We start from the raw sequence: 25,274 nt of genomic DNA, 5'->3' as shown, positions 1-25,274 counted from the left end.
CTTCATAACCACCATTAATTGGACTATATAAATATGGCATGATACATTGATAAAGCTCACAAAATTAAAGGCAAACATCATCAAAGACAAGTAGCTAGAGAAATGTCACTGATACGAGTTTGTGAGATGGAGTATAAGCTTTCCGTTCCAAAAGAACGATTCTGGGACCGTTTTGTCCTCAATGAGACTGCCATGTGTAATCATAGAAAACGTAGAGGTATATATTATATAACTCTCATACTCTTATAATTTCATCATATATGTTGTACTTGTTCATAACTCTAATATATTCATTGTTTTTGTTGGCTAGACGACATTCAGCCATCTGACTGGACTCAAATGGAAATTGAGTCAGTGGATCAGACGAAAACCATGAAGGAACGGTTCGTCAAACCTGAATTCGTTCAAGGCTATAAGTTGATTGCAGCAACTACAAAAGTTATTGACGACGAGCCCAGTGGCTTGAATTGCCTCATATACATCACTACGGAGTACGAAAAGAGTGGCCTTGAGATCAAAGACCTTGAAGAAGTCCAACTCCTTGATCAGGGGAATATTAAGGTAATGGCACTCCTTGAGGGGAATCTTAAGATAATGGCTCATCATTGCCGTGCTCGTGTTGGTGGCGGTTATCCCATGCCAGTGCGTCTTAGATGATGGCACCGGCCCGTTAAATCAATCCATGCCATAATCGAAGGAGGGTTCATCTCTTTTATACCTAGAGTTTATAGAAGATGAAATAAATAAATTGAACCCGCCCCCAATATATATATATATATATATATATATGTGTGAGTATTGTATCCTCTAGGGTCATGTCCCTATGACTTGAATCATCTCTAAATAAAGTTGCTACGTATTATATGCATGAGTGTTTCAAACTATTAAATAAATCCACAATTGTCTACTCTGCTAATTAAGATAACTGAACTCAGAACCTCTTCATTTCCTAAGGCGAGAGAGAAGTTGCAATTTTGCAAACAAAGACATGAGTTTTATTACCATCATCATCATCATAAAGACTGTTTTGACAATTCACAGGTGGGCTTTTTACCTGTATAATTCACACTATCACAATAACCTTTGCTTCGACCCTTAATTCAATATCTACAATACAATGAGATCAAATAAGACACAGAGACTTTGGATCCTTTTTCGACTCTCTAAGCAAACCTAAAACTAGAATAAACAGACTCCCTTTTCACTCTCTGGTGGCAACATACTCCACCAGCGTTGAATTGAAGACTGGAACCAAACTGAAGATTAACACCTTTTTTTTCTTTAGTATGTACTTTCTGGGGTTAATTAGTCAACTGATTATAAATAAGAAGCTACAATTGTGAAATCTAAAAAGATTGAGGACATAGAAAATACATATATGGGCTCAAAAAATTGGGCCTACTACCACGTTATTTAATTTTATTATTAGGCCTACACAGAATCTTTACATAAGAAAAATGTGTGACCTTCTCTGTGCTTACACATCATTAGTCATGACGACGAAAAGCCACATCAAAAAAGTAAAAACTTAATATAAAACGACGCCGTCTAGAACCTAATAAGATAGTATTATTATATTCTTAATATAATATAGTAGTTCATATTAATTATATTATATAGTCTTAAATTCTTTTATGTTAAAGATAAACAAACCCCACCTAACTTCAAAAGCAAACACAAGAGACAAACCACCTAATAACTTCGCAACTCGGTGTGAGGATCCAAAGAAATCAAGAACTTCGTCACTAAACGTGAACTGTCCTCTGATCCGATTCAAGATTTACGATTGTACCTTCATCATCCAACAAAGACTTTGAGCTCATTTTCTTGACCTCATCACTCGAATATATGAATAACTTCTTTGCCATTTTACAGAACTCACTGCACATTCAAGAGAGAGTATGTCAAAAACACACAATCTTTAAACAAGAGAGAGAGAAGAGAGACTTACTCCCACGGATCGTCTCCTACAAGCATCATGTCCCCTTCATCGTCTGTAAACACAACAGCCCATTTGTCTTTAGGACTAAGCTCTCCTTCAATCTCAAACATTTTCTCTAACTCTTTGATTAATTCGTCGTATGATCTTAACAATGTTAAATCAACCGCGCGTCCAACCGCTGTTCCTTGCATTTGCACCTTTACAAAGAACTTTTTTTGAGAAACAACAAAGTTTGTCTCTTTTTTGAGTTTGAAGTGAAGAGTAATGGTTTGTTTTACCTTGGTTCGGCTTCTAGTGGATGTTTGTTGCTTTTGCTCTTTTGTTGAGTTCGACGAGTTAGGATCTTGACACTTGGTGGTAGAATCAGAGTTGTTCGAATTCACATTTATTAGCTGCTTGTCAGGAGGAACTGGAGCAGAAGAAGAAGGCTTGCTCGTGAGATAGAATCCGAACAGCCTACAGCAACTTGTGCCCGGAGCCTCGGTTGTCTTGCCTTGTAATCCGCTTGAAAACACCGATTTGTTCAAGTTCCTCTCGGTTGCTGGATCATGGAACAACAGTTGGCCTGATGGATTAGACTCATGGCTCTGCGAGAAGCTGCTCAAGTAAGTAGAAGCTACAGGACTACCTGTGATTTCTGCAATGCAGGACAAGAAGTTTCATTGTCAAAAGTAAATGAGAAAAAACAGTAAAAACTAAAAAGTAATGCCTCACTGTTTTATGGGTTCTTGGTATGGTAATTGTTTTTAGAAATACATTGGACCTGGTTAACTCTGAAAAGGACCTCATGTTTATTAGTGAAGGTACCTGAAATTGATGAATCAATGGGTCTGGACCGTTTGGTCTTTGATTGTGGTTGAGTAGGTGTAGTGGTTAGCGCGGATGATGAGAAAGGCTCGATCTCCCATGATGAAACCTTGGGTGGTCTTTGAATAGAGGATGGCTCGTCCCATTGGATCTAAATATAGTAAAACCAAAAAGATTCAAGATTTCCAAGAATCATATGATATATCATCTTTAGAGAATGATTCAAATTCACTTAACCTGCAGTGACCTCCATTTCGAAGCTGGCCACTGAGAAGATAGATCTCCACTACCAATAACAGTACCTGTAAATCTGAAGAATAAACCAATCTAAATGTCAGACAACAACAACGAAGAGAAGACTGAAGAACTCAACAAATGACCAAAGAGGAATTTCAGAAATCTACATTCTCTCAGGAGACTCTTCTCCTTCAAATCTCATCCTAAACCGCATACCGAGAGCAAACCCGTTCTTCATCGCCACCATATACTTGTTCACACTGATTATAAATTGGCTTATCCTGAAGAAAATAAAGTCTATATTAAGCCTTAAAGCCTTTCAGTAGAAACTTATATATAAAATGCAAAGATTGAAACCTCACCTCGGTTTATATAACACAATGAATATAGATTTTGTATTAATAGCATGAGAAGCTGTAGCAAGAACTCCCAAACGCATACTCTGACTAGAGATAACGGATGCGGGCATTGTACTTTGCTGCCTAGCTAAACGTCTCACACCAACCCGTAAATCCCCGGTTTCACCCCTTAAAAACAACATAAGAAGATTGGTTATGAAGTAAAACCTGAAAGTAAAAGGCTCAAGCTTTGTAGATACCTCAAGAACACAAATGCATCTCCGACTACTAGTCTTTTCGAGGTAACAAATGTACTCCAACCTGTTGTAAGTAAATGCCTCCTCGGTTGACCTACCAAAATAAAAAATAAAAACTCAATAGAGTCTTAAAAAAACACTCTAATTAGAGAATCTCTCAAATAGACTGTGTTACCTCTAAAAATATGCTTAAACCTCCATTCATAGCCGTGAAGATCTTTAGCTACAAGTTCTTGAGTTGGTGTAGGTTGTGTCATATCCTAAGTAATGAAAATCAAAATCCATTAGATAAAATTCAGCTAAGAAAGGCCAAAATCTGGAAAATGGGAGATGGAAGGATAAAAAAGCATTTATTTACAAGAGAAGGCAAACACTCAGTGGCGTGTTTACGAAGGACTGAGAATCCACCATGAGTGCTTGTATCAGAAGCTGTTAGAATCTTCACAAACGAATCAACCTTCGGTTTAGTTGGTTCGACTACAGGTGGATCAAGGCTTGTGGGTTCACTTTGCTGCAAATCAATAACCAAAAAAAATCAAATTGACTGAATTGTTGATAACATATTAATTAAAGGTTCTTATTTTTGACTTACATCTTCTTCAGGGTGTAATGTGATCTGAGCGTAAACCTCATCAGTCTCATGCTCTGCTTTCAACACAACACTAAGAACACGGCAAAGTATCATCGGAGGAAGATCAAAAACTGGTATCTCTTGATCAACGACTCCTTGATTAGTCGAAGCCACCAACTGTTACATAATAAAAAAAAACATTCAATTCTTAAAATTGAGAAACAAAAAAGGAACAATTTTTTTGTGAGAGTTGGATCATTTTAGGGCTACTAAACATACTTGTTCCATGTGACCTTGAGGAAAGTAGAAAACTCTTTCACCATAACGAGGAACTTCCACAAGTGGCCCTGCACAAGCTTTCCATAGCTCCGTGTACAATTGATCATCTTCATTACACCCTAAAAAATTCCCCAAGAGAAAACAAAAAAAATCCAACCTTTCAATTTCAAAAGCAAAATTCGAAGCTTTATAATAAAAATTAGAAGTGGGTCTAAGTTGTTTAGCTCGCTAACAACAAACCCACGGATGTGAAAGAACTAAAAAAATGTTGACTTTTATTTTTCCACAAAGACAAGACAATGCTAGAAGAAGAACAAACTCAAACTTGGGAGAATTGAAGTCAAAATTGAACTCACCTGATCTTCTTAAATCAGCATCCACTACTACATTCGCCATCGAAGAAACTCACATGACAAAACAAAACAAAACAAAAATCCAAGCTTTTTACACAACAAGCAACGGGAAGAAGCTAAAAATCGAGCTTCAAAGAAGACAAAAAAAAAAAAAAAACGAAAGATTCAGAGAGCGTTATTATTTATTAACCCATGAAAGAAGAAACAAACAAGAAGAAGACAAGAGAGTCATCAGAGAAGGGTAAGAAGAAAGCTTAATTAAAAAAATAAAAATAAAAACAACAAAAGAACTCTCATATCTTTAACGAGACTAGACACGACGGTTATGTCTGTATTCAATTCATTACTGAACACATAATAAATTCATTACCAAAAGCACAAAATTGTGATAAAGAAATATTAAATTCTCTTCTTCTCTTTATTTTTTTTTTCCGGGTTTTGCTCTTTAGCTTTTCTTCAGTTTCAGTTACGAAACCGCTCCCTTCTCTTCTTCCTCTTTGCCTTTTTGTCTTCCTTCCTTATCATCTTTATTTCAAACTCCGTGTCGTTTTATATTTTCACTCACAAACTGTTTGCCGTTTTTTTTTGTTTCTTGAGTTTTTTAAAGAAAACGTATATGGTCAACAATTATTGTGAGAAACGAATCTGGACCGTTAATGATAAAACTGTTTCTGAGTATTATTATTATTATTTTTTTTTTTGGTTAGTAAAATGTCAAGTTACTTAATACTAGTGAATTACTAGCTCACTCGTCATCTCTCTCATGTCTTATCAGTAGAGTTTTTTTTTTTTTCACTACAAAGAGGCTAGTCAAAAATAAGGCAGAAGTAGCTTCTTTACCATAATAAGGCGCGTGAAGCCAAAAAGATGATGTTGTTGTTTTAATTTCCGTTACGACGAGTTTTGTTAGATTTGACGAGTACCGTTACTTTCTAGCTTGTGTCTGGAACGTGGCAGGCAAACGTGTTGGCTCGTGAATGTCCCGGCAGAGATTTTTGCCAACTCATCATCGAACGTTTTATGGGTTAATCAGAGAAGAACTTTTTTGGTATGCGGGCGAGCGAGTCGTTTTTTTTGTTCACGTGTTAATTCAACTTCTCTTTCTTGCTTCTTGCTTCTCTTCACGCCGTAATGAAGCTATTGAATTTTGTTTTGCATATTATGATACTATAATAGTTTTGTATTAGTGCGAATCAAAATTATTGTATGTATTCTTTAAAAGTAGATCGTCATTAAACACGTACATCAAAAATATTCTACGTTGATTTAATTTTACATTATATAAAACCAAAAACTTTTAATAATACGAGTATGATACTAAAGAACATAAAAACTGGGTAAAAATTAATGAAGAAAATCATGTTTAATCCCACCAAATCATGTGTGGCTTTTATTTTATTATGTTACTTCGAAAAAACATTTATACGAGTCAATTTCATCATATTACTTAATAAAACATTTTAACACTACAAGTAAATAGTGAAAATCTCTCTCTCTCTCTCTATATATATATATATATATTACCATTATACTACACAACTTGTTCAGAATGTCCAAATCGTTTTTTATAGTGATCATATATGATTACATGATCCGCTTATTTTTTATACTTCCCATTAAAATCATGTTTATGCGGTTTATTTCTCATGATCAAGTTCTTCGGCACCGCCTATTGCTTTGTCATTTGACTGGAGATAACTCTCTTCAATTATTCCTGGGAACTCGGAAGGTATATAAAATTATTATCAAACAATTGACAATTATTTATATGTTTTAGTGACATATCAACAACATAATAATTCGTGAAAACAAATTCAAATAAAAATTTATATGTGAAAATTTATGAAAAAGACGATATGTATAAGTTGGTCCGACACGTCAGAGGGAAGGCTATGGCCATGCTGTATTGGGCGAACCACAACTAAACACGCGTAGACCGTATTAATTTCAGACGCTGCTCGATTACAAAAGGACATCTCTCTGTTCTCCCTATTGAAGCTGGTCCAGTTAATTTTCATAATGTTTTATTTAACGAAATATACTTAAAATATACTACTGTATATACTTGTTGACTTGTTGTTAAAAACCATATGTATATAGTTGACTTTATGGCCAAAATAAAATAAATATGTATATAGTTAACTCAAGATGAGTGATGTCAATGTACATTTTACTCTCAAGTTGTAAATATACTTCAACGCACAAAGGTAGTTTTTACAGATAATAAACATGATTAGAATATAGATAAAGAGAAAACGAACAATAAAAAGTAGAGGACCGTTTGCTTCAAATTGTTGGTTGGGAATATGATTATTTAAAGTGGATGGGAACACACGGATGGGAATATGATTATTGTATTGTTAATTGCTTAATTAGTGGTGCAATGGAATTCATTTCACCACAAACAATATTTTTCTACTACTTTTGCTGTAATTATTAATTACTTTTTGCCCATTTCATTTTTTGGGCAATTATAGTTAATCACTCGTTTAGTCATTATCGCCACTTCGATGAATAAGAATAAAGGAATATTCGTTTTACAGATATGCATGTCTCAACTACAAGATCGTCATCGGTTTTTTTTCTTCAAGTGATCTTATTAGAAAATGACATCCTGACCTTATACCGAATATAGAGACTTAAAAAATGATAAACTATATTTGTGACAAAAAAAAACTATTAAGAGTAAAATATCAAAAAGAAAGTTATGGTTATTGCATTGGTTGTTTAAAATTAATATAGCTGCAGTAAAGAGAATCAAATGGTTGGCTTAAGTTAACAACACATTCAAGAAAAGAAGATTTTATTCCAACGGCGTATCTATTATCTTGAATACTACTATTGCACTAATTTTTATCTTTTTTTACTTAAATATACTGACTTTTAAGTTCTTAACATATTTTTAAAAAATCTGAACTAGTTTGATTGGACACTACATATGTTTTGGGGCTTGAGAAATATCTTCCACTATTCGTTTTCTATTAGTACAAAAACTATATAAGATTTTTTCACTTGTAGCTAGAATCTACCAAAAAAAACAGTACCATGGTTTATTTTAGATTGGCATTTCTTACTTTTATATTAGTACTCCCTCTTGTTTTTATTACTTGTCATTCTAGAAAGATTTTTTTTGTTTTAGATTATTTGTCATTTTTATTTACTAATGTAACTTTTACAATAAAGTTCCAAATATAACCCTATTAAACTAACATAATGAATAAAATAATAAATTATTTGTGAGGTTAAACTTGTTAATTTACCTAGTTTCTTAATTTGCGTGAAATTCTCTAGAATGACAAGTAAATAAAACCGGAGATAATAGTTATTATGCTATCATTTATGGCTTTCTTCCTTTAAAGTTTTTTTTAACCACTATTTATGTTACTAATCTGATTGAGTGTAGTTTTTTTCCTCTCACACTCGCACGTTAGACGGTTGGAGGTTGGACATACATATTTCAGACTAGAATTAGCAAGCAGAAATATAATTTAATTCTGGAGAAAAATGACCCTTCCGTTCACGTAAGGTGTAAGGTTACTCATAACTCGTAAGGAATCTGAGAAACACTGCGCTCATGGAGCTTGGCTAGTAAAGAAAACATCAAAAAAAAACAAGAGATTAAAGTTGGGATCAATTATAATAGGTTTATCTTTGTAACCCATCGGTGCAACGGATCCGATCCATTTATTCGGTCAGGGTTTAAAGATTAGATTCCGTGTATTTTTAAACTGCTACTTGTCAATTAATTTACAACTCTGAAGAATGCGTTTGGATTCACTCTTGCTTGATATGATTTCGGTTTTCAAAAATCGAAACTATAGACTAAAATTGTATAAAGGTTCTAATAATCAAGTACTAGTGCATATTTGTGGACCGGGAAAACTTAGGATCTCTCTATAGTTTAGTCAAATTAGATTCGCTGCCTCCAATACAAATAACCTCATGCTTTATATATATTACCAAACTTTTTTTTTCTTTCCAATCGTAACGAATCTTAGGTATGAATATATAAACATATATTAGATGGATTTTTTAAATTAGTGTGTTTTATATCAATATGAAAGCCAAATCGTTTCTTGACATTTGTTTCAAGTTTCGACTATCATCTACAGCATAAATTTTTTTACTCTAATCATCAATTAAAATGTTGTTATTTCCATTCAGGTTGGTAATATGTTGCCGCAGAAATATATAATAAAGTGCAAGCGATTTAAAATGAATAATTAGTACGAGGAGACATATGCAAATCAAAAAGACCACTCTCTATCTCAACTTCTTATAATGTTCCTGGTCGATTAATTATATAGTAATTATAAAATGCAAGTTTATGCATGCACATGACCTGAAACCTATATCACAGACTCACACACATGTGGCAACTTGTATGGTTTTAATCACATTTAGTACACACGATGCAAACGCAAGGAATCACGTATGCTAGCTATTAATAAACTGTTATTCACCTGTATAGCACAACAATTTATGATACATCAGTTTCAGATATGAGTTCTCAAAACTTAAACCCTACTATGGCATTATTTTGGAATATGAAATTTTGCAACCAACGATCTTTTTGACCACCAGAAATATAATGAAAGAACTCACTAAAGCAAATATACTAAAAAGCATTTAAGCCTTTTTCAATTTCTATTATTCATTCAACATTTTATATCCAATTGCATAATAATTAAACATCAAACACATGTTTGTTATGCACTAGCAACAACAACATGTTGATTCAATAGCAACCATTCAAATCCCATTATAGAAAAGATCACTGAAATCCTATAAATATAAGATAGTATAATATTGCAAACCTTTTATCAACAATAAATAAAAATAAGCAAATTCTATAAATAAAAGTGTTTCGTTGAAGGGGTAATCTCGTAATAAAATCGTCCGTATGACTCCAACTATTTGAGATCCGTTCGACTGAGGATATCAATAATAGTATATCGTACCAATTTTTTAATGATCATTTTAATTCTAATTCAAAATAAGAATGGAAAGCTATTAATGGATGACCCAAAAATAAAAACAGAAAAGAAAATAAAAATATATAACATACATATTGTACATATAATATCAGTACATATCCTACTAAATTCTAACACTGTATAATTAATATTTGGATATTAGATTACCACAATTAACATCAACAAAAGCAAATATTTCCACGATTAATGTTACAAGCAACAAAGAGACATAGAAATTTTTAAAATATACACTTATATATATATATATATATATATATATTTGGATATTACATTACCACAACTAACATCAACAAAAACAAATATTATCACATTGAATATTACAACAAAGAGACATAGAAAGTTAAAAAATCATTTTTCCTAGAAGTAGAAAGAAACACATTAAAGTTATTATATGCGGCAACAAACAGGGGCGGATCTACGTGGTTCTTAGGTGGGGCACGTGCCCCATGCTAAATTATAATTTTTTTTTAATGTATATTGATATTATTTGTTTTCCTATAGTTTTTTTTTGTTGTATTCTTATTTTCCTTTTTCCATGGCCACATTCCCTCATTAAATGTCTACCATATTTTTATATGATTAGTTCCATAATCTTTTCAGTCTTATTTATTTCTTTGGTACTTGTAATTAATTTTTAACAAAATCAGAATCTTTCTTTTTTACTATTAACTATATTTACATTTAAATTTAAAAATATTTGCAAACTTAGCATACAATATTATAGTTTTTTTTTACTTTATCTAATATATTTAAAGTTTAAATTTGTGTAAAATATAATTATTATTTTAAATATATCTAATATGCAATTATATATACAATTAGAAATCAAATAAAAATAAAATTTAATTATTTTAATTTAATATCAGAGTGTTGACAAAAAAAAATTAATATTAATTAGTAATAAGTTATTTGTGCCCCATACAAATAATTTTTTTTGGATCCGCTACTGGCAACAAACATAAAAGTTGTAAAATGAAAATATAATTTTCTCTAATCTTTGTTTTGTGGTGTCTTTTTCTTCTCTTTCCCCCCCCCCCCCCCCCAGCCCCCACTCCAGAATTAGCCTCTTTCGTAAATTTTAAAATATATTTGTAGGAAATGGACCAAATGGCAGATATGAATAAAGGAAAGGATTCCTAGTACTTGTTTGTGTTATTTACCTTTTCCATTTTTTAAATTAAAATAAAGGTACCTCACACATGTTGTCAACGGATTGGTCAAATTTCTTAAAATAAATAGTGGAGAAAACATTATTTTTTTATTAATTTTTTTTTCAACGTGGAGAAAACATTATTAGTAGCGAAAGAAGAAAACACTCCATCTTTTTTTTACTTCTAATTCGTAATATATAACTGTAATATTATTTTCTTCCAATGTATTATTTTATTTTAGAGTTGAAAATTTAGTTAATGTAAAAAAATAGAAATAAAAATAAAATTGTTCTATATATAGAGTAATCTTATCATTAGAATAAAATATATATTAGGGTTGTTGCTCTATAATTGAAGTTTGACTTTAAAATAGACGAGAGTTGGAAATGCCGTAAGTACATAACATAGGACGTCGATACTCGGTAGCTAGACTCGCTAACAATTGTTTCTCTTAAATCTGTTTTAACAAATCATTTAACTAAATATTATCCCTAAATCACTCTAATTAGTTTCGCTTATACATATGATATCGAATTCCCACAAAACCTAGACTTTGCTATCGAAGTATCGAGTGTTATAATAATAATAAAAAAGGCAAAAAAAATTACACTAATGTTGGAGTGTGGGCTCATTGAATTGGATCTACTTCAAGCCAAATTTACAGACACATAAATATAAAATTACATTTATAAACAAAGTTCAAAAAGAGTCCGAAAGAAGAAAGTTACTATATATATTAACAATGGTTGGTCCACCGTAATATATATATTTTTAATGCAATTTTCTTATATCATAAAACGAAAAGGAAAAAAGAAACAAAACGAGGGAACCAGATGATAAATCACATGATCGTATGATATATGACCATCTCTGGCTCTCTCACAGATGGCTCTCAATCTCTTTCTCTCCCACTCCATTATTTCTCTTTCATATACAAATCTAACTATCTATAACACATATCACATAAGTAAGCCGGTGCAAGGAACAAAAACATGACAATCATTGATATCGCCAACGTGCGAGAGCCATATTTTATGGGCACCAGGACAACATACCAGCCGAAACTTAATGTTTTGTTGTAGAGATTTTATGACTAGCATAAAGTTTCAAATATGAAAATATAAATGATTTACAGGACATCAAATGTTTTTCAACAGTTATATTTGCTAAGTAAAAAACTTACGGTTAATATTAGTTTGTCGTCAACAAAATAAACAGATAAAAAAACTACCATTTCGCCCCTCCTTTAATCATGTGTTATCAACTACGATATTGTTAATTAGGATTAGAAAGAGTTTAGTGGTCATAGGTCCATATGATTAGCACCAAGCCACCAACTATAATAAACCCCTATTAGGCTATTATCACATCTTGTTCCCCATTTACTCTCTCTCTTTCTTTCTAGACAGACTTCGATTACAAAGCCCACATATTAACTAATTTTCCAAATAGAAGATTTAAGAGAGATGCTTGCTTTCCCCAATTATATAATAAACCATAGTCGATGACCATGACAACGACAAAATGCACATAAAACACACGATACCGTAAAACTTCTCTAAATTAATAAACACTATAAATTAATAAATTTTACTAGTCCCAAATTAGGACAGTGTAAAAAATAACAAAATTCCATAAAATAATAAGATAATATTTTTTTGAAATCTCCATATAAAATATGATCCTAATAATATCATAAATTAATAATTATGTAAATTTATATATATATATATGCTGATATAACAAAGTATATTCTCTTAAACCTCATATCTATAAAACAGTTGTTATGTTATATCTTCAAACTATAATGATAGAAAATATTATATAACATTTCATAAAACAGCTAAAACTTTTTAAAATTTTCAATTTCTAAATATGCATCATTTTTATTTTGATAGACTATTATAATATGATAATTGATATTACTCATAGATAAATTTAAATATTTATGTCATGTATATAAGTGAATTTATCTATAATATTTTTAATTCATGGTCAATAATATTTTTTAATTATGTCAAATTCAATTTCAATACCATAAAATTTACAACAATCAAAATTCTAATCTTATTTTGCAAAAATTATCTCAATTCATAATTTTTTAAAACATTAAACAATTAAAAAATATATATAAATTAATATTAATTTATTGATAAATTAATATCAATATAAATTAATAAAATGTTTTGGTCCTAACATTATTAATTTATAGAGGTTTTAATGTAGTACCATAACCATACAGAGATCAACATGCTTTACTTTTAAGGAAAAAAAAACAAGACAGCCCCCATTAAAATGCCAAAGCCAAAAGAGTAAATCCAAGTTTTGGAAAATGATGCTCTTTCTCTAATCTAAAACTTCCAAGTGCTATGCAACTCCCGATTTAAGACAAAAATATGCATGACAAATGCAATGCAATGCAACGACGCTTTGTTTCCCTTCTTTTCTTTTTCTCCTCGAACCCATCTCTCCTCCTGCCAAACCAATTTTAAAATCACGTCAAGATTGATTCCTGAATACAGTCTGAAAACATTCTTCAAGTTAGTTAATACCAACACTTACCACGTCAAGCAATTCCACAGTTGTAAGCATTGCAGAGCTGGATCAGAGCTGCTTGGTTAGCTTGTTCGAGATTCTCACCAATTATTTGTGGGTACCTACCAGGAGAAGCAGAAGAAAGCCTAGAAACAGATGCAACCACGAACTGCTTTGGATCCTTGATGTCTTTGAGAGGATCCTCTTCTTTTTTCCCAGCATTGTGAAGGTTCACAAACGCAGCTGTGTATCCAATATTCTCTGAAATTTCTGGCATTTCAGGTTCATCTAGGACCCTTTCTTGCTCAGGCCTGGAAACAAGTGTCACTATACTGTCAAGCATCTTCCCCCAGAGTTTAGCAGCTGATGGATCCAGGAGAGCCGGAGTCTCACATATGAGTCTTGTTGCAGCAACTGCTGCTAACTTGACCTCGATAGTTCCCATGATCAGTTTCAGGTTCGGAATCCAGAAATGCTCCAAGATTGCAGTTAAGATGTTTGGCTGGACGGTATTCATGGTCTCCACTAGATAAGCCTGCCCGTGCTTCACCAAGAAAAGCGACATGAATATTACTAGCGACTTCTGGAACTTGACTGTCTTTTTGTTTTGAAGGCGTGTGAATAGAGCACCCCATACACCCTTCATATAAGGTGCAACCACACTGTAGTCCAGATTCTCAATAATCGTGTTAAGGATATAAAAGCCTTGCTCATCTGTGCTAGGAGATGCAACCAGCTTTTCAAATATCCCCAGCACTTGACTCAACCGATTCTCTTGAGTAACTTCATGAGAGGCTTTCTGCAGAAAAGCTTGAAGCAGACGCACAAGCGCTGGAACATTGCCACTTCTCTTCCATGACTCAGGCGAGAGGAGCAGCAAGAAGATATGCATGTAGCTTGGGGCGAGAGGTGGTCGATTTAACTCAACAAGCTGAGCCAGCAACTGAAACGCATAAGGCAAGAACTCAGTGATATCATTGACCAAAATCATCTGGAGGCTTGGGAAAAGACTCGTTTCAAAAGCAGATATAAGAGAAATATCGCGTTCACATGCCCGTCGAACAAGTACAGCCACAGACTCAAAGAGATAGTGGTTAAATATAGGATTTTTAGGATTTTTGCAAACATCATTGAGAATAGAGGTCAATCCCCCGATGCAAGGTCCAGCAACCTCAGCACTGATATCAGCAACACCAAGGACCCGCATTATACACTTCATCAGATATTGATTCTCCTCTGATTCTGGAAACTTCAGCGCATCAAACAGGTTCGTCATCAACTGCAGCAAAAACGGACTTATATCACCAGCAGCATACCTATTACCCTGTCCGCCTTCCTCCTTCACTAACAAGAGCTTCTCTATGCAGCTAGCAGCATAAGAATGGACCACGTTCGACTCTGCTTTAAGGAACCGGACCAACTCTGGGAACAACTGCATTGCAAAAGGCTTAGGCATATGACTACGAAACAGAGTTAAAAACTTCAAGGACCCTGCCTTTAGCATTGGAAAACTGTTGACGTCGCGGCTTTGCAGCTCTGGGAGAATAATGTTTGTGAAGAAGCTTTGAACATCAATGAGATCTGTAGACACAGACGCACCCCCTGCCTTTTTAGTAGATAGAGAGACAACCAAGTAAATTGCACAATCCTTGTCTTTCCAATTCGTAGCCGGATTTGCTGAAAATGAACTCAAGAGCTTCTGTATCTCAATAGAAACTACTTCTGTCACCTGTGTTTTGTAGTTGGTGGCAAGTCCTTTGAGTAGCTCACAAGCTATTCTCCTTCTAGTGTCCACATCACTTCCCTCCATGTCTCTACGGATAAACTCTATATAGTTCATATCGAAAACTTCTTCATCTTCAGCCCTCAAACAAACATTGGGGACCACAATACTCTGGCAAATTTCCTTGATTACATTGTCGCCCGCAAACAAAGCATGGTGAACACTTGTGCTCACAGTGGTCAAAAACTTGATTGCCGTAGTAGCTAGCTGATCCCTGCTAGGAGACTTTGACACATCTCGGAGCAATGTCCAGACAACTAATGCAAAATCATTCAAAAAGTCTTTAAACTCTTCTTCGTTTTTCTCGATATAAAGATTGATATTCTCGCAAACAGCAGCGCGAAGATCATCAACAAGTGTTAACCCCGCTTTTGTGCTTTCCAAGGCGGGATAATTTGTAGCTAAATACTTCTTAAACTCTCCCATCCACTCCTTCATATGATCTTCGAAAAACTCTGGCAAGTCCTGAAAGTTCAACGAGTAAAATATCCTGCAGCACAGCCTTTGGGACTCAAACAGAGGCTTCAGGATCGCAGCTGAGCCACCAGAACTCGCAGAAGAATCAATCAACGAAGACGTTTTCTGGAATATCTCAGTCAACGGAGCAGCAAAACTATCCAGGCAATACTTCAAATCAGTAAAGAGATCATCGGTTCTATACTGATACCTAAACTTTTTGAAAATCGAACTAGCGGTGCCAAGAATACCATTGATGGACGCATAATCGCCAGCGTTAACAGCGTTTCTAAGGTTGGCGATAAGCTCAGGAAGCAAAGCAGGCCAAGATTTGGGGAAATCGTGCTTACCGATGACGGCTAGGGCTTCACTCAACTGGCTCTGGATACGAGGAGAAGAAGAGAGCATAAGAGAGACGATGAGTGTCTTGATCTGCTCCTTCTCCGAATCTACGATCGGCGAGATACCAGAATCAGCGGAAGGTAGCCACCGCGAACGGAGATGGTTCTTAAAGTTGACAGCAGCGGCGTGACGCGTCTGTTCATCGATTGACGGCTCAGCCACCAGACGGAGAACGGCAAGGCCGTAGTTAGGTGCATCGGCGGCCTCCGCTAGTGATTTCTCAGCTGATCGACGAGGTTCCGGCAACGGGGAGAGCGTGTGGAGAAAACACTGCGAGAGGAACTGTAGAGTAGTCTGATTCCACTCCATCTTTCTTAGAACACAACAGATACTAAGGGATCGAATCGGAGCTGTGCGATTAGGGTTTCGCCGGGAGAGGTGAAGCGAAGAGGACGGCGAAGAGAGACGAGAGAGTAGCGATTTTTAGGGTTTCTGATGTTCTTCAAAAGAGGGAAACGGAAAGCTTTTTTATTTCAAAGAGATCTTTTCATTTAACTCTTTTAACTTTTTAGAACTTTGGAATCATTTTCCGATGAGCGCAAGGAGTCGGGTTATCTGGTTTTTGCCTATACCCGAGAGAGTCAGTCGGTTAAATGGGCTTTTTCTTTTTTTACTTATAAGCCTACTAATCTAATGGGCTGAACCCTAATACTGTATATAAACCTCACAAGCGTTTGATTTTGATTTTTTTGATATACTATAACTAACGAGCATTGACATTATTAATAAGTACGTCTAATGGTTTCAGAGCAAGAATTTTTGTCGGTAGAAACTTTGTAGTACCCGAGTCTGTCGGTGCGTGCATTTATATTAGTTATAATAAATCTAAAAGCTTTTATTTACTTCATGTTCTTAAACAAAAATAAATTCTTGTCAACAAAAAACGTGTTGCAAAGCGTGTGGAGAGTGGTATTGGCGAAAAGTCGTGTAGTGAATTAACCTAAAAAAGGGAAGAAGATTTGGAATACAAGAAAATGCCGACGAAACGACGACGTAGACTTTCAAAGTCTCAAAGCCGTCAACTTCTCTGACGCGCTGGTCCAAGCTTATCATCACGTTCGTTTGTCTACAATATGAAAAACATACTTTCGTAATCAAGAAAAAAAAAAAAAATTTGTCAGAGTCAAACAGTTAATAATTTGATGACGTTTTTTCTTCTTCTGTAATTTTGTGCTTGATTTTGTGATGTTAAAGCCAGAAGAGTAACGAACACTAAGGGTGTGAATGGTTGCAGCGTTGCAGCGGTCAGGGCAGACAAATCTGTCTGCGGACTGGACCGTTTTTTATTTACCATTCATCAAATGCAGTCTGCAGTGGTGCGATCTAAATAAAGCAGAAACAAGACCGCTGCGGACCAACTGCAGACCGCTTTTACATACAAATAGACTTGGTCCGCAGTGGTCTGCTGTTCGTCCTATTTTTGGGGCGGACTAAACCGCTGACGGATTTGGCCGTCCTGACCGCAGTCACCATTCATACCCTAAGAATTAACCAAAACCCATTAGCTTAAGGGTGTGAATGGTTGCAGCGGTCAAGGCGGACAAATCTGTCTGCAGACTGGACCGCTTTTTATTTACCATTCATCAAATGCAGTCCGCAGTGGTGCGATCTAGATAAAGCAGAAACAAGACCGCTGCGAACCAACTGCGGACCGCTTTTACATTCAAATAGACTTGGTCCGCAGTGGTCTGCTGTCCGTCTTATTTTTGGGGTGGACTAAACCGCTGACGGATTTGGCCGCCCTAACCGCAGTCACCATTCATACCCTAAGTCTGCGTTAGCTAGCATTTGTGAGGCTTTTGTCACACGTGAGAGTGGCGCATGACTTATTTTTGCCTTCATTTTAAATATAATAAAAATGTCGACGTCACGGGGCCCAATCGAAAGCCCACGAAAAACGCGTGATATCTATATAAATAGAAAAGAAAAATAAGTAAACAAAGCGATTCTTCTTTATTTATTTATAAGGCCCTTTTGTTCCCAGTTTGCTATCTGATTTTTCCCGTGATTTCCTAAATTGTTTATTACCCCACACTCTGTATATTAGTTTTATTTTATACTTATACACAGATAGGCAACTTTCGAAAAAGTAATATATATATATATATATATATATATATTTGTCTTAATCAAATGAGCCAATTAAAAGGAATACATAACAAAATAAAAGTAAATACTTTGAATAACAAAATAATTATACATATATGATATATCTAAATCCTAGACAAGATCCAAAAGAGTACAACTGATGAGATGTTTAAAATATCTTCCTACACTTCTCATTTACGACGAAAATGGATAGACGCGTTTTGTTTTTGGTTAGGATTGAGAAAAAGGAAATGCGAAATTGAGGAAGGACCAAAATAAGTGAAACACGACAAATCATTTTTAGGTTTTAGCGTTTTGAAGAAAGAAAGAGAAAAAAGGCAATGTGTCATGTGAGACAGGAGAAGTTATTGTCTGCAATAAAGACCACCGTAGTCACGAGTGTCTCTCCACAAATGACCCCACGTTTCTCCTCTTCTCATTCGCTCTTTGCCATACGTTTCAATGTCAGTGAGCCCTACTCTCCCACTCTTATCCCATAGTATTGTCTACTTTATTTTAGTTCGTTTCAATTATACGCCTATCTCGTCGTTATGTATAAAAAAATACGAATACAAATTCTCTTTAAACGAAAGAATATTTCAAGATGATAAGCGTCTTAATTAACGAGCCTACGCAAAACATATGTAGTTACACAGTTGATTAAAATAGATTGGATGAGATAAAACTTTGATCGATAAGAGAAGACAATGGAATCTCTAAGTTGGTGCGACTTCCAAATTACTCAAAGAGACACCAATCATGGCGTTATCATCTTAATCTTTTTTTTTTCCTTAATCTATAAAAATAAAAGGGTCAAATTTTGTATGTCACGTCACATTGTACATTGTACATCGATCATAATTCATACATCACATATTTTATTGCAGTTTCTCTATACATATATGATTTTCATTTCAGAATTATTATCACAAAACGATTGATTGACTTGAATTTTCTAATCCACATAAAAACATGTTGTGTAAACGTTTGCATGTTTTTGGTTTTCAACTTTCGTTTTGGTATTGTGGTATTATTGCTCGTTTATAGGCTGACAAGTTCACATTTCGTTACTAGCTAGCTCATACAAATGAAAGATATATGGTATGTGGGATAAATTGGAGCTATGCCAACCTTGCCTGGATCGCAAGTAAGATCCGGTGACAAGCCATCATTGCATATAGCATAGGAAAGTATCTTGTGAAGACATAAATATGAAATTCGGTAGAAACAATAGACGAATAACTAGAAATTTGATTATGTTAAACTACTTTAGTTACTACTATACATATAAAAAGGAGAATCTTCCCATAAAAACGTGGTGAGACGTATCTCGTAATTATACATAACCCGTGATAAAACTCATGCAATATTAAAACTTAAACACAGGCTATAAATAATAATCATATTGTAAACAATCCAGAAGTTTTTAAAATTAAATCGAAAATCAATTAAGGGCAAGGAAGAAAACAATAAGAAAATTACAAACACATGAGGATAGAAAATAAAGTAGGTTGGAGTCATGACATGTGCTCTCTCTCACAGAACGAGACTCCTTTTGTTGAACGTTACTGTTGGGCATGAGATTCACGCATATCCTATGCGACAAATATATTTTCTTTCCAACTTTTTTCAAAAAATATATATAGAAAGTTACTATTTTATATATTGAATTTTGAAGGAGTGTTGTTGATAAGAATAATAAAACCTACTAGTCCTATTAAAAGGACCCACGTTAATAACGATGTCTGAAATAACAAACACCCCACCAGGCAATTCAGACAATATTTTCTTGTTTCTTTATGCATGTGAGTTATTTTTATTGGTTAGCGAAAATAAAACAAACAAATTTAATTCAGTACTACATTTTAGTACAGAATAAATTTTAAATATTTCGGCCATGTGATCTTTTACTTTCTTTTAAGCACATTAATATATATACTTTATATATATAAATATATATATACACGTATATGCTAATATGCATATTGAATCTCATGTAGTTACATACACACGTGTGTATATAAAACACTATTACGCGCTCGCTAATCACGTTGTTTCCCTAATAACACATCACGTCATCACCGTTAATTATTTACTAGAACTACTTTACGAATTTATTAGATTAGGAGACAAATTTAATGACAAGCGAGATTTTGGTATTAATCGGATCACTGAAGAAGATAAAGCTTCCGATAAATTTCGCAAAAATAAATGAAAGTATATTGTTTTTAAAAAAAAAAAAATCTTTATTCGGAGAGAAACAACCAAAGCAAGTGATCTTAAAATCTGGAAAGAGAGGATATATAAATCACAGATTAATCGAGTTTCTAATTCTAAACCTTGGATAAACTCAACTCAACCATGGTTAACTTGAATAACCCAAAGTCATTAACGTGCCATAAGTAACCATGGGTTAGGTTTTTAAAAAAGAGCTTTCTCATAGTACGAACTTGCCCCAGCAGTCTTGTCTCCTTCTCTCTTCTCTCTCTCTCTAACTGTATCTTCTTCAACCTCTTTGTTTTCATACTCTATTCTTTTGTCTGTATGACTTTTCTAGTTGCAAAGCTCATTCAATTGTTCACTTTGTTGTAAAAATCAAAGCTTTTTCGAATCATTCTCCGGCGAGAGTTTTCTTAACCGGCACAAGCTTCTGTTGAGCGTGATTCATCACTGGGTTTGCAATTTTTTTTTCCTGGTGGGTGTTCTTCAAATTGTTCAAAGTTCCGACCTTTTTTTGTGTGTTTATTAAGAATTTGGTAACTGGAATCTGAAGCTGGAGAGACTCGAGTTTATATGGTTTCAAGCTTTATTGAGTCTATCATTAAGTTGTTTAGAAGAAAGGTTTTGTTTTCTCCGACTAAGTTGTTTGAGGTTACAGAGATTTTTCTGGTTTTGGGTTTGGTGAGATAAATTAGAAAGATGAGTATGAGTGATTTGGGTTGGGATGATGAAGAGAAATCGATGGTTAGTGCCGTTTTAGGGCATTTAGCTTCTGATTTTCTTAGAGCAAACTCAAATTCGAATCAGAATTTGTTTTTGGTTATGGGAACTGACGATAGTTTGAATAAAAAGCTCTCTAGTCTCGTAGATTGGCCGAACTCTGAGAATTTCAGCTGGAACTACGCTATTTTCTGGCAACAGACCATGTCTAGATCCGGACAACAGGTCCTAGGTTGGGGAGATGGGTGTTGTCGAGAGCCTAATGAGGAAGAGGAATCAAAAGCTCTTAGGTCTTATCATTTTAACAACATGGGATTAGATGAAGAGACATGGCAAGATATGAGGAAGAGAGTGTTGCAGAAGCTTCACAGGTTGTTTGGTGGATCTGATGAAGACAATTATGCTTTGAGCTTAGAGAAAGTTACAGCTACTGAGATTTTCTTCTTATCTTCTATGTATTTCTTTTTCAACCACGGTGAAGGTGGTCCTGGGAGGTGTTATGCTTCAGGGAAGCATGTTTGGCTCTCTGGTGCGGTTAACTCGGAGTCTGATTACTGTTTCAGGTCTTTTATGGCGAAATCTTCTGGAATCAGAACGATTGTTATGGTTCCTACTGATGCTGGTGTTCTTGAGCTTGGTTCTGTTTGGTCTTTGCCTGAAAACATTGGCTTGGTTAAGTCTGTTCAAGCTTTGTTCATGAGGAGAGTTACGCAGCCATTAATGGTGACTTCAAACACTAACAACATGAGTGGAGGGATTCACAGGCTCTTCGGGCAGGATCTGAATAACTCAGAACATGTAGCTCACGCGTATCCTAAGAAGCTCGATGTGAGAAGAAACTTGGATGAGAGGTTCACTCCTCAAAGTTGGGATGGCTATAATAATAATAACAACGGTCCAACGACATTTGGTGGTTACACATCTCAGAGAGAAGATGTGAAAGTGCAAGAGAATGTGAATCTGGTTTTAGATAATAGCAATTACAAGACGCAGATTGAATTAGCGGCATCATCCATAGCCGCTTCTTCGAATCCATCTACAAACACTCAACTAGAAATATCAGATTCTTGTACTGCGAAAAGACCAGCGAGCTTATTAGCAGCATCAGTTGCTGGAACCGTTTCTGTTGTTGATGAGAAGAGACCAAGAAAGCGAGGAAGAAAGCCTGCAAACGGAAGAGAAGAGCCATTGAACCATGTGGAAGCTGAGAGGCAGAGGCGCGAGAAGCTTAACCAAAGATTCTACGCTTTACGGTCAGTTGTTCCAAACATTTCCAAAATGGACAAAGCTTCACTACTTGGAGATGCAATTTCGTACATCAAAGAGCTTCAAGAGAAAGTAAACATCATGGAAGCTGAAAGAGTAAGAACAGGGAGCAGCTTATCCGAATCGATGACCACAAGAACAGGTGAAAGTCCAGAAGTAGACATTCAAGCTGTAAATGAAGAGGTTGTTGTAAGAGTGATCTCACCGTTGGATTCACATCCAGCTTCAAGAATTATACAAGCAATGAGAAACTCAGAGGTTAGTGTATTGGAGTCTAAGTTATCGTTAGCTGAAGACACAATGTTTCACACTTTTGTGGTAAAGTCTAACAACCTGTCGGATCCATTGTCCAAAGAGAAGCTTATAGCAGCGGTTTACCTGCCGGAAACGAGCTCGACGCAGCAGCCATTACCATCTTCTAGTTCACAGGTTTCTGGTGATTTGTAGCTAGGTATCACATGATGGTGAAAGCTTCATTGTTTCAGTATAGGTAACTTCCAGGTTCAACTAGAGAAATAGATAAACATCCTTTTTTTTTTTCATTTCTGTTCTCTTTCTTAGAATGAAAGGAATCCAGTTTTAGTATATTCCACTAACGTTATAATACCTAGTATGTCGATCATTAATTCACATATATTTGTATCTTGGGAAATATTTTTCCAACTTAAGAAAATGAAACAAAGTATGAGAGATATTTTTGACTTTTCTTTCTTTCTTTGTGATCCATGTGTTAAATATGGTGATTTTCTTATATTCTCATCAAATATATCACAAATATAATGGATTGAAACAGACTTAACATCAATTTTTAATGTGATTTTTCTTTTTGGCATCAAACATACTAGTTTTAGAGCAAAATACTCAAGAACATCTAAATATTTTTTGCAGCAAAGTTCAAAATATTTAATGATTTTATTATTTTTTGTCTCCCAATGAAGCAAGAGTTATGACACGTTAATATAATCCAATCAAAGTTATATATAGTTCACATAATCTTGTATGTTGTTAATATAATCCAATCTAAATGTTACATTGCATCCCACATTATTTTGTTAATTCATCAAAAATTCTATTTTCGTTTTGTTTTAGTTTTTGGGCTTTATAGTAGTAGTTCTACAAAGCCCAGGCTAGAGCCCAACATCTAAAACGCCTCTTCTCCTCTACGAAGCTTCTGCTCTGATTCATTTTCGCTTAGGGTTTGTTTATCCGATCAGATCCAATTTCAATTCCTTGAAAATCCTCAGAACATTTCTTATCCGGCAAATTCTCTCCTCCGTCGCGATGTCTCTCCGCCGCACCATCCTCGATCTCCACCGTCAATCCCATAAAGCCTCTCTCTCAAAGTCGTTACCTTTCTCGATGAGCCAAATCTCCTCCGCGTCCGCAACCGCCGCCGTGAGAAACCCACTGGGAATGGGAAGAGACCTCTCTTCAATCCCCTTTGCTCTAGCCCAGAAACTCAAACCGGATTCAACCAGTCTCGTCACCGATCGTTCGATCTCTTCTTCAATCCGACAATCTGATCTCAACAACGCAGCCAAATTCTCGCGTCTCTCGTCTTCCCGAGGTTACACTAACGCATCGTTCTTACCAAAAATCCATTTACTGTATCACATCAACGAAGGTATGGAAGAGATTTTGGCGGATTACGTTCATCAAGAGATGACTAGGAACTTGATGGTGATCTCTTTGGGTTTGTTCCAGTTCATCGTTATCAAAGATATTTTCGTGTTTCTTTTCTGAAACAAGTTAACATCTTTTGGGATCTAAGGAAACATAGTGAGCTAAAAACAAGTCGTTTCCTTTTTATCTTCTTGGTGTTTAATGAATGAGAACATGATGCAATATCGCATCTTTTTTTTTTTATCTTCTGTGTGTGTTGGTTGAGTTTCTGGTTTGGTGTATTGGTTTGTAAAGGCTTAAGTGGAATTCTAAGTCTGTTCAATAACTTTTCTGTTTAGGAAAGAGTCAGGAGTGTTCTTCCTGATGGTTGAGACTCTGCTGTTAAGCTTTTGATTGAATAACGAGAAGTTCTATTAGCTCTCTTTCCTTTTCGTAGTTTCATCAATTTGTTATCTCAGTTTGAGTGTGATTAATCACTTAGTTTGTATATTGATTCCAATTGCTTCGTTTTGGAACCTAGTTTTATTGTAATTCTATAGCTCTCTTCTGGGATCGACGAGTGAGTTGTGTAGTACAGAAAGCTGTGGATTTTCTCCGAAAGGATTGTTCGAAAGCTGAGAACAATTTGTGTGATTTTTGGAATTGGTGTGATCTTGGGAGATAAATAAAGGCTATGGCGACTTTTAAGAAGTCACAAACAGAGAATTCCTGATGTTACTAAATATATCAAACAATAGATTCCAATGTAGGAAAGCTATCAAATTGAGAGTGTTGTACTCGAATCTTCATGAACCTGGTAAAGATGAAACCTTTAGTGTAGATGCTCAAATTACAACTTCCATACGGTTACAGTTGTACGTACTGGGTCATTGACTCAAATATTACAACTCGGAAGCTATGAAATGGTGTGTCTAACATGTATGTTCATGAGCCTGGTAAGAGATGCAACTGTAGCAAATATATTCATGTTCATATTCCATAGCTGAAACGTTGAATAGAACAGAGATCTGAAACGAGTCGAGGAAGAATATTAAAGGCCCAATGTTTAGGCCCATACACGATTACAATTGTACCCGCCGTTCGCTGACTCCAAACTTTAATTCTTATCTAAAACCCCCTCTAACCGGAAACGGTTAAATAATAACTAACCCCAAGTCTCTCTGGCTTGGTTTCCATTCCAAGGTGAAAAAAATATGGAAAAATGTGATACAACCGTCACTAGAAGCTGGTAGATAAATTAAATACGGAT

The 25,274-nt window shown here is 35.0% G+C and overlaps 5 protein-coding genes across 5 annotated transcripts; 3 read left to right on the top strand and 2 right to left on the bottom strand.

Moving 5' to 3' along the window:
• Positions 1-868, top strand: LOC104793631 (uncharacterized). The gene is made up of 2 exons (XM_010520026.3): positions 1-217; positions 311-868. Exons 1-2 carry the CDS (start codon positions 103-105, stop codon positions 655-657), a joined length of 462 nt encoding a protein of 153 aa, XP_010518328.1. The 5' UTR covers positions 1-102; the 3' UTR covers positions 658-868.
• A 509-nt stretch (positions 869-1,377) lies between these two features.
• Positions 1,378-5,262, bottom strand: LOC104793630 (auxin response factor 11). The gene is made up of 14 exons (XM_010520024.2): positions 5,155-5,262; positions 4,788-4,835; positions 4,432-4,550; positions 4,174-4,329; positions 3,940-4,092; positions 3,757-3,841; positions 3,585-3,675; positions 3,349-3,513; positions 3,154-3,267; positions 2,987-3,059; positions 2,750-2,900; positions 2,221-2,579; positions 1,952-2,139; positions 1,378-1,881 (listed from the first exon to the last, which is right to left on the bottom strand). The coding sequence occupies exons 2-14, from the start codon at positions 4,825-4,827 to the stop codon at positions 1,746-1,748; spliced, it is 1,830 nt and encodes a 609-aa protein (XP_010518326.1). The 5' UTR covers positions 4,828-4,835; positions 5,155-5,262; the 3' UTR covers positions 1,378-1,745.
• Positions 5,263-13,116: 7,854 nt separating this feature from the next.
• Positions 13,117-16,823, bottom strand: LOC104793628 (exportin-2). The gene is made up of 2 exons (XM_010520023.3): positions 13,495-16,823; positions 13,117-13,406 (listed from the first exon to the last, which is right to left on the bottom strand). Exon 1 carries the CDS (start codon positions 16,415-16,417, stop codon positions 13,499-13,501), a length of 2,919 nt encoding a protein of 972 aa, XP_010518325.2. The 5' UTR covers positions 16,418-16,823; the 3' UTR covers positions 13,117-13,406; positions 13,495-13,498.
• A 3,659-nt stretch (positions 16,824-20,482) lies between these two features.
• Positions 20,483-23,105, top strand: AIB (ABA-inducible BHLH-type transcription factor). The gene has a single exon (XM_010520022.3). It carries the CDS (start codon positions 21,116-21,118, stop codon positions 22,847-22,849), a length of 1,734 nt encoding a protein of 577 aa, XP_010518324.2. The 5' UTR covers positions 20,483-21,115; the 3' UTR covers positions 22,850-23,105.
• A 306-nt stretch (positions 23,106-23,411) lies between these two features.
• SDH4 (succinate dehydrogenase subunit 4) lies at positions 23,412-24,447 on the top strand. Its single transcript, XM_010520021.3, has one exon. The coding sequence runs from the start codon at positions 23,684-23,686 to the stop codon at positions 24,143-24,145; it is 462 nt and encodes a 153-aa protein (XP_010518323.2). The 5' UTR covers positions 23,412-23,683; the 3' UTR covers positions 24,146-24,447.
• The last annotated feature ends 827 nt before the right edge of the window (positions 24,448-25,274 follow it).

The sequence above is a fragment of the Camelina sativa genome, chromosome 6 (genome assembly GCF_030686135.1).
Source record: "Camelina sativa cultivar CO46 ecotype springtype chromosome 6, ASM3068613v1".
NCBI lineage: Eukaryota > Viridiplantae > Streptophyta > Magnoliopsida > Brassicales > Brassicaceae > Camelina > Camelina sativa.
Note: the sequence above shows the minus strand (reverse complement) of the source record. Positions and strands in the feature narration are given on the sequence as shown.

What these genes read in the sequence shown, in the direction of transcription:
- LOC104793631 (XM_010520026.3), top strand. Translation starts at nt 103, where the DNA reads ATGTCACTGATACGAGTTTGTGAGATGGAGTATAAGCTTTCCGTTCCA. An exon ending in TAATCATAGAAAACGTAGAG is followed by an intron (nt 218 to 310) that starts GTATATATTATA and finishes TTTGTTGGCTAG; the next exon opens with ACGACATTCAGCCATCTGAC.
- LOC104793630 (XM_010520024.2), bottom strand. Translation starts at nt 4,827, where the DNA reads ATGGCGAATGTAGTAGTGGATGCTGATTTAAGAAGATCAG. An exon ending in CGAAATGGAGGTCACTGCAG is followed by an intron (nt 2,901 to 2,986) that starts GTTAAGTGAATT and finishes TACTATATTTAG; the next exon opens with ATCCAATGGGACGAGCCATC. An exon ending in CATTGATTCATCAATTTCAG is followed by an intron (nt 2,580 to 2,749) that starts GTACCTTCACTA and finishes CCTGCATTGCAG; the next exon opens with AAATCACAGGTAGTCCTGTA.
- LOC104793628 (XM_010520023.3), bottom strand. Translation starts at nt 16,417, where the DNA reads ATGGAGTGGAATCAGACTACTCTACAGTTCCTCTCGCAGTGTTTTCTC.
- AIB (XM_010520022.3), top strand. Translation starts at nt 21,116, where the DNA reads ATGAGTATGAGTGATTTGGGTTGGGATGATGAAGAGAAATCGATGGTT.
- SDH4 (XM_010520021.3), top strand. Translation starts at nt 23,684, where the DNA reads ATGTCTCTCCGCCGCACCATCCTCGATCTCCACCGTCAATCCCATAAA.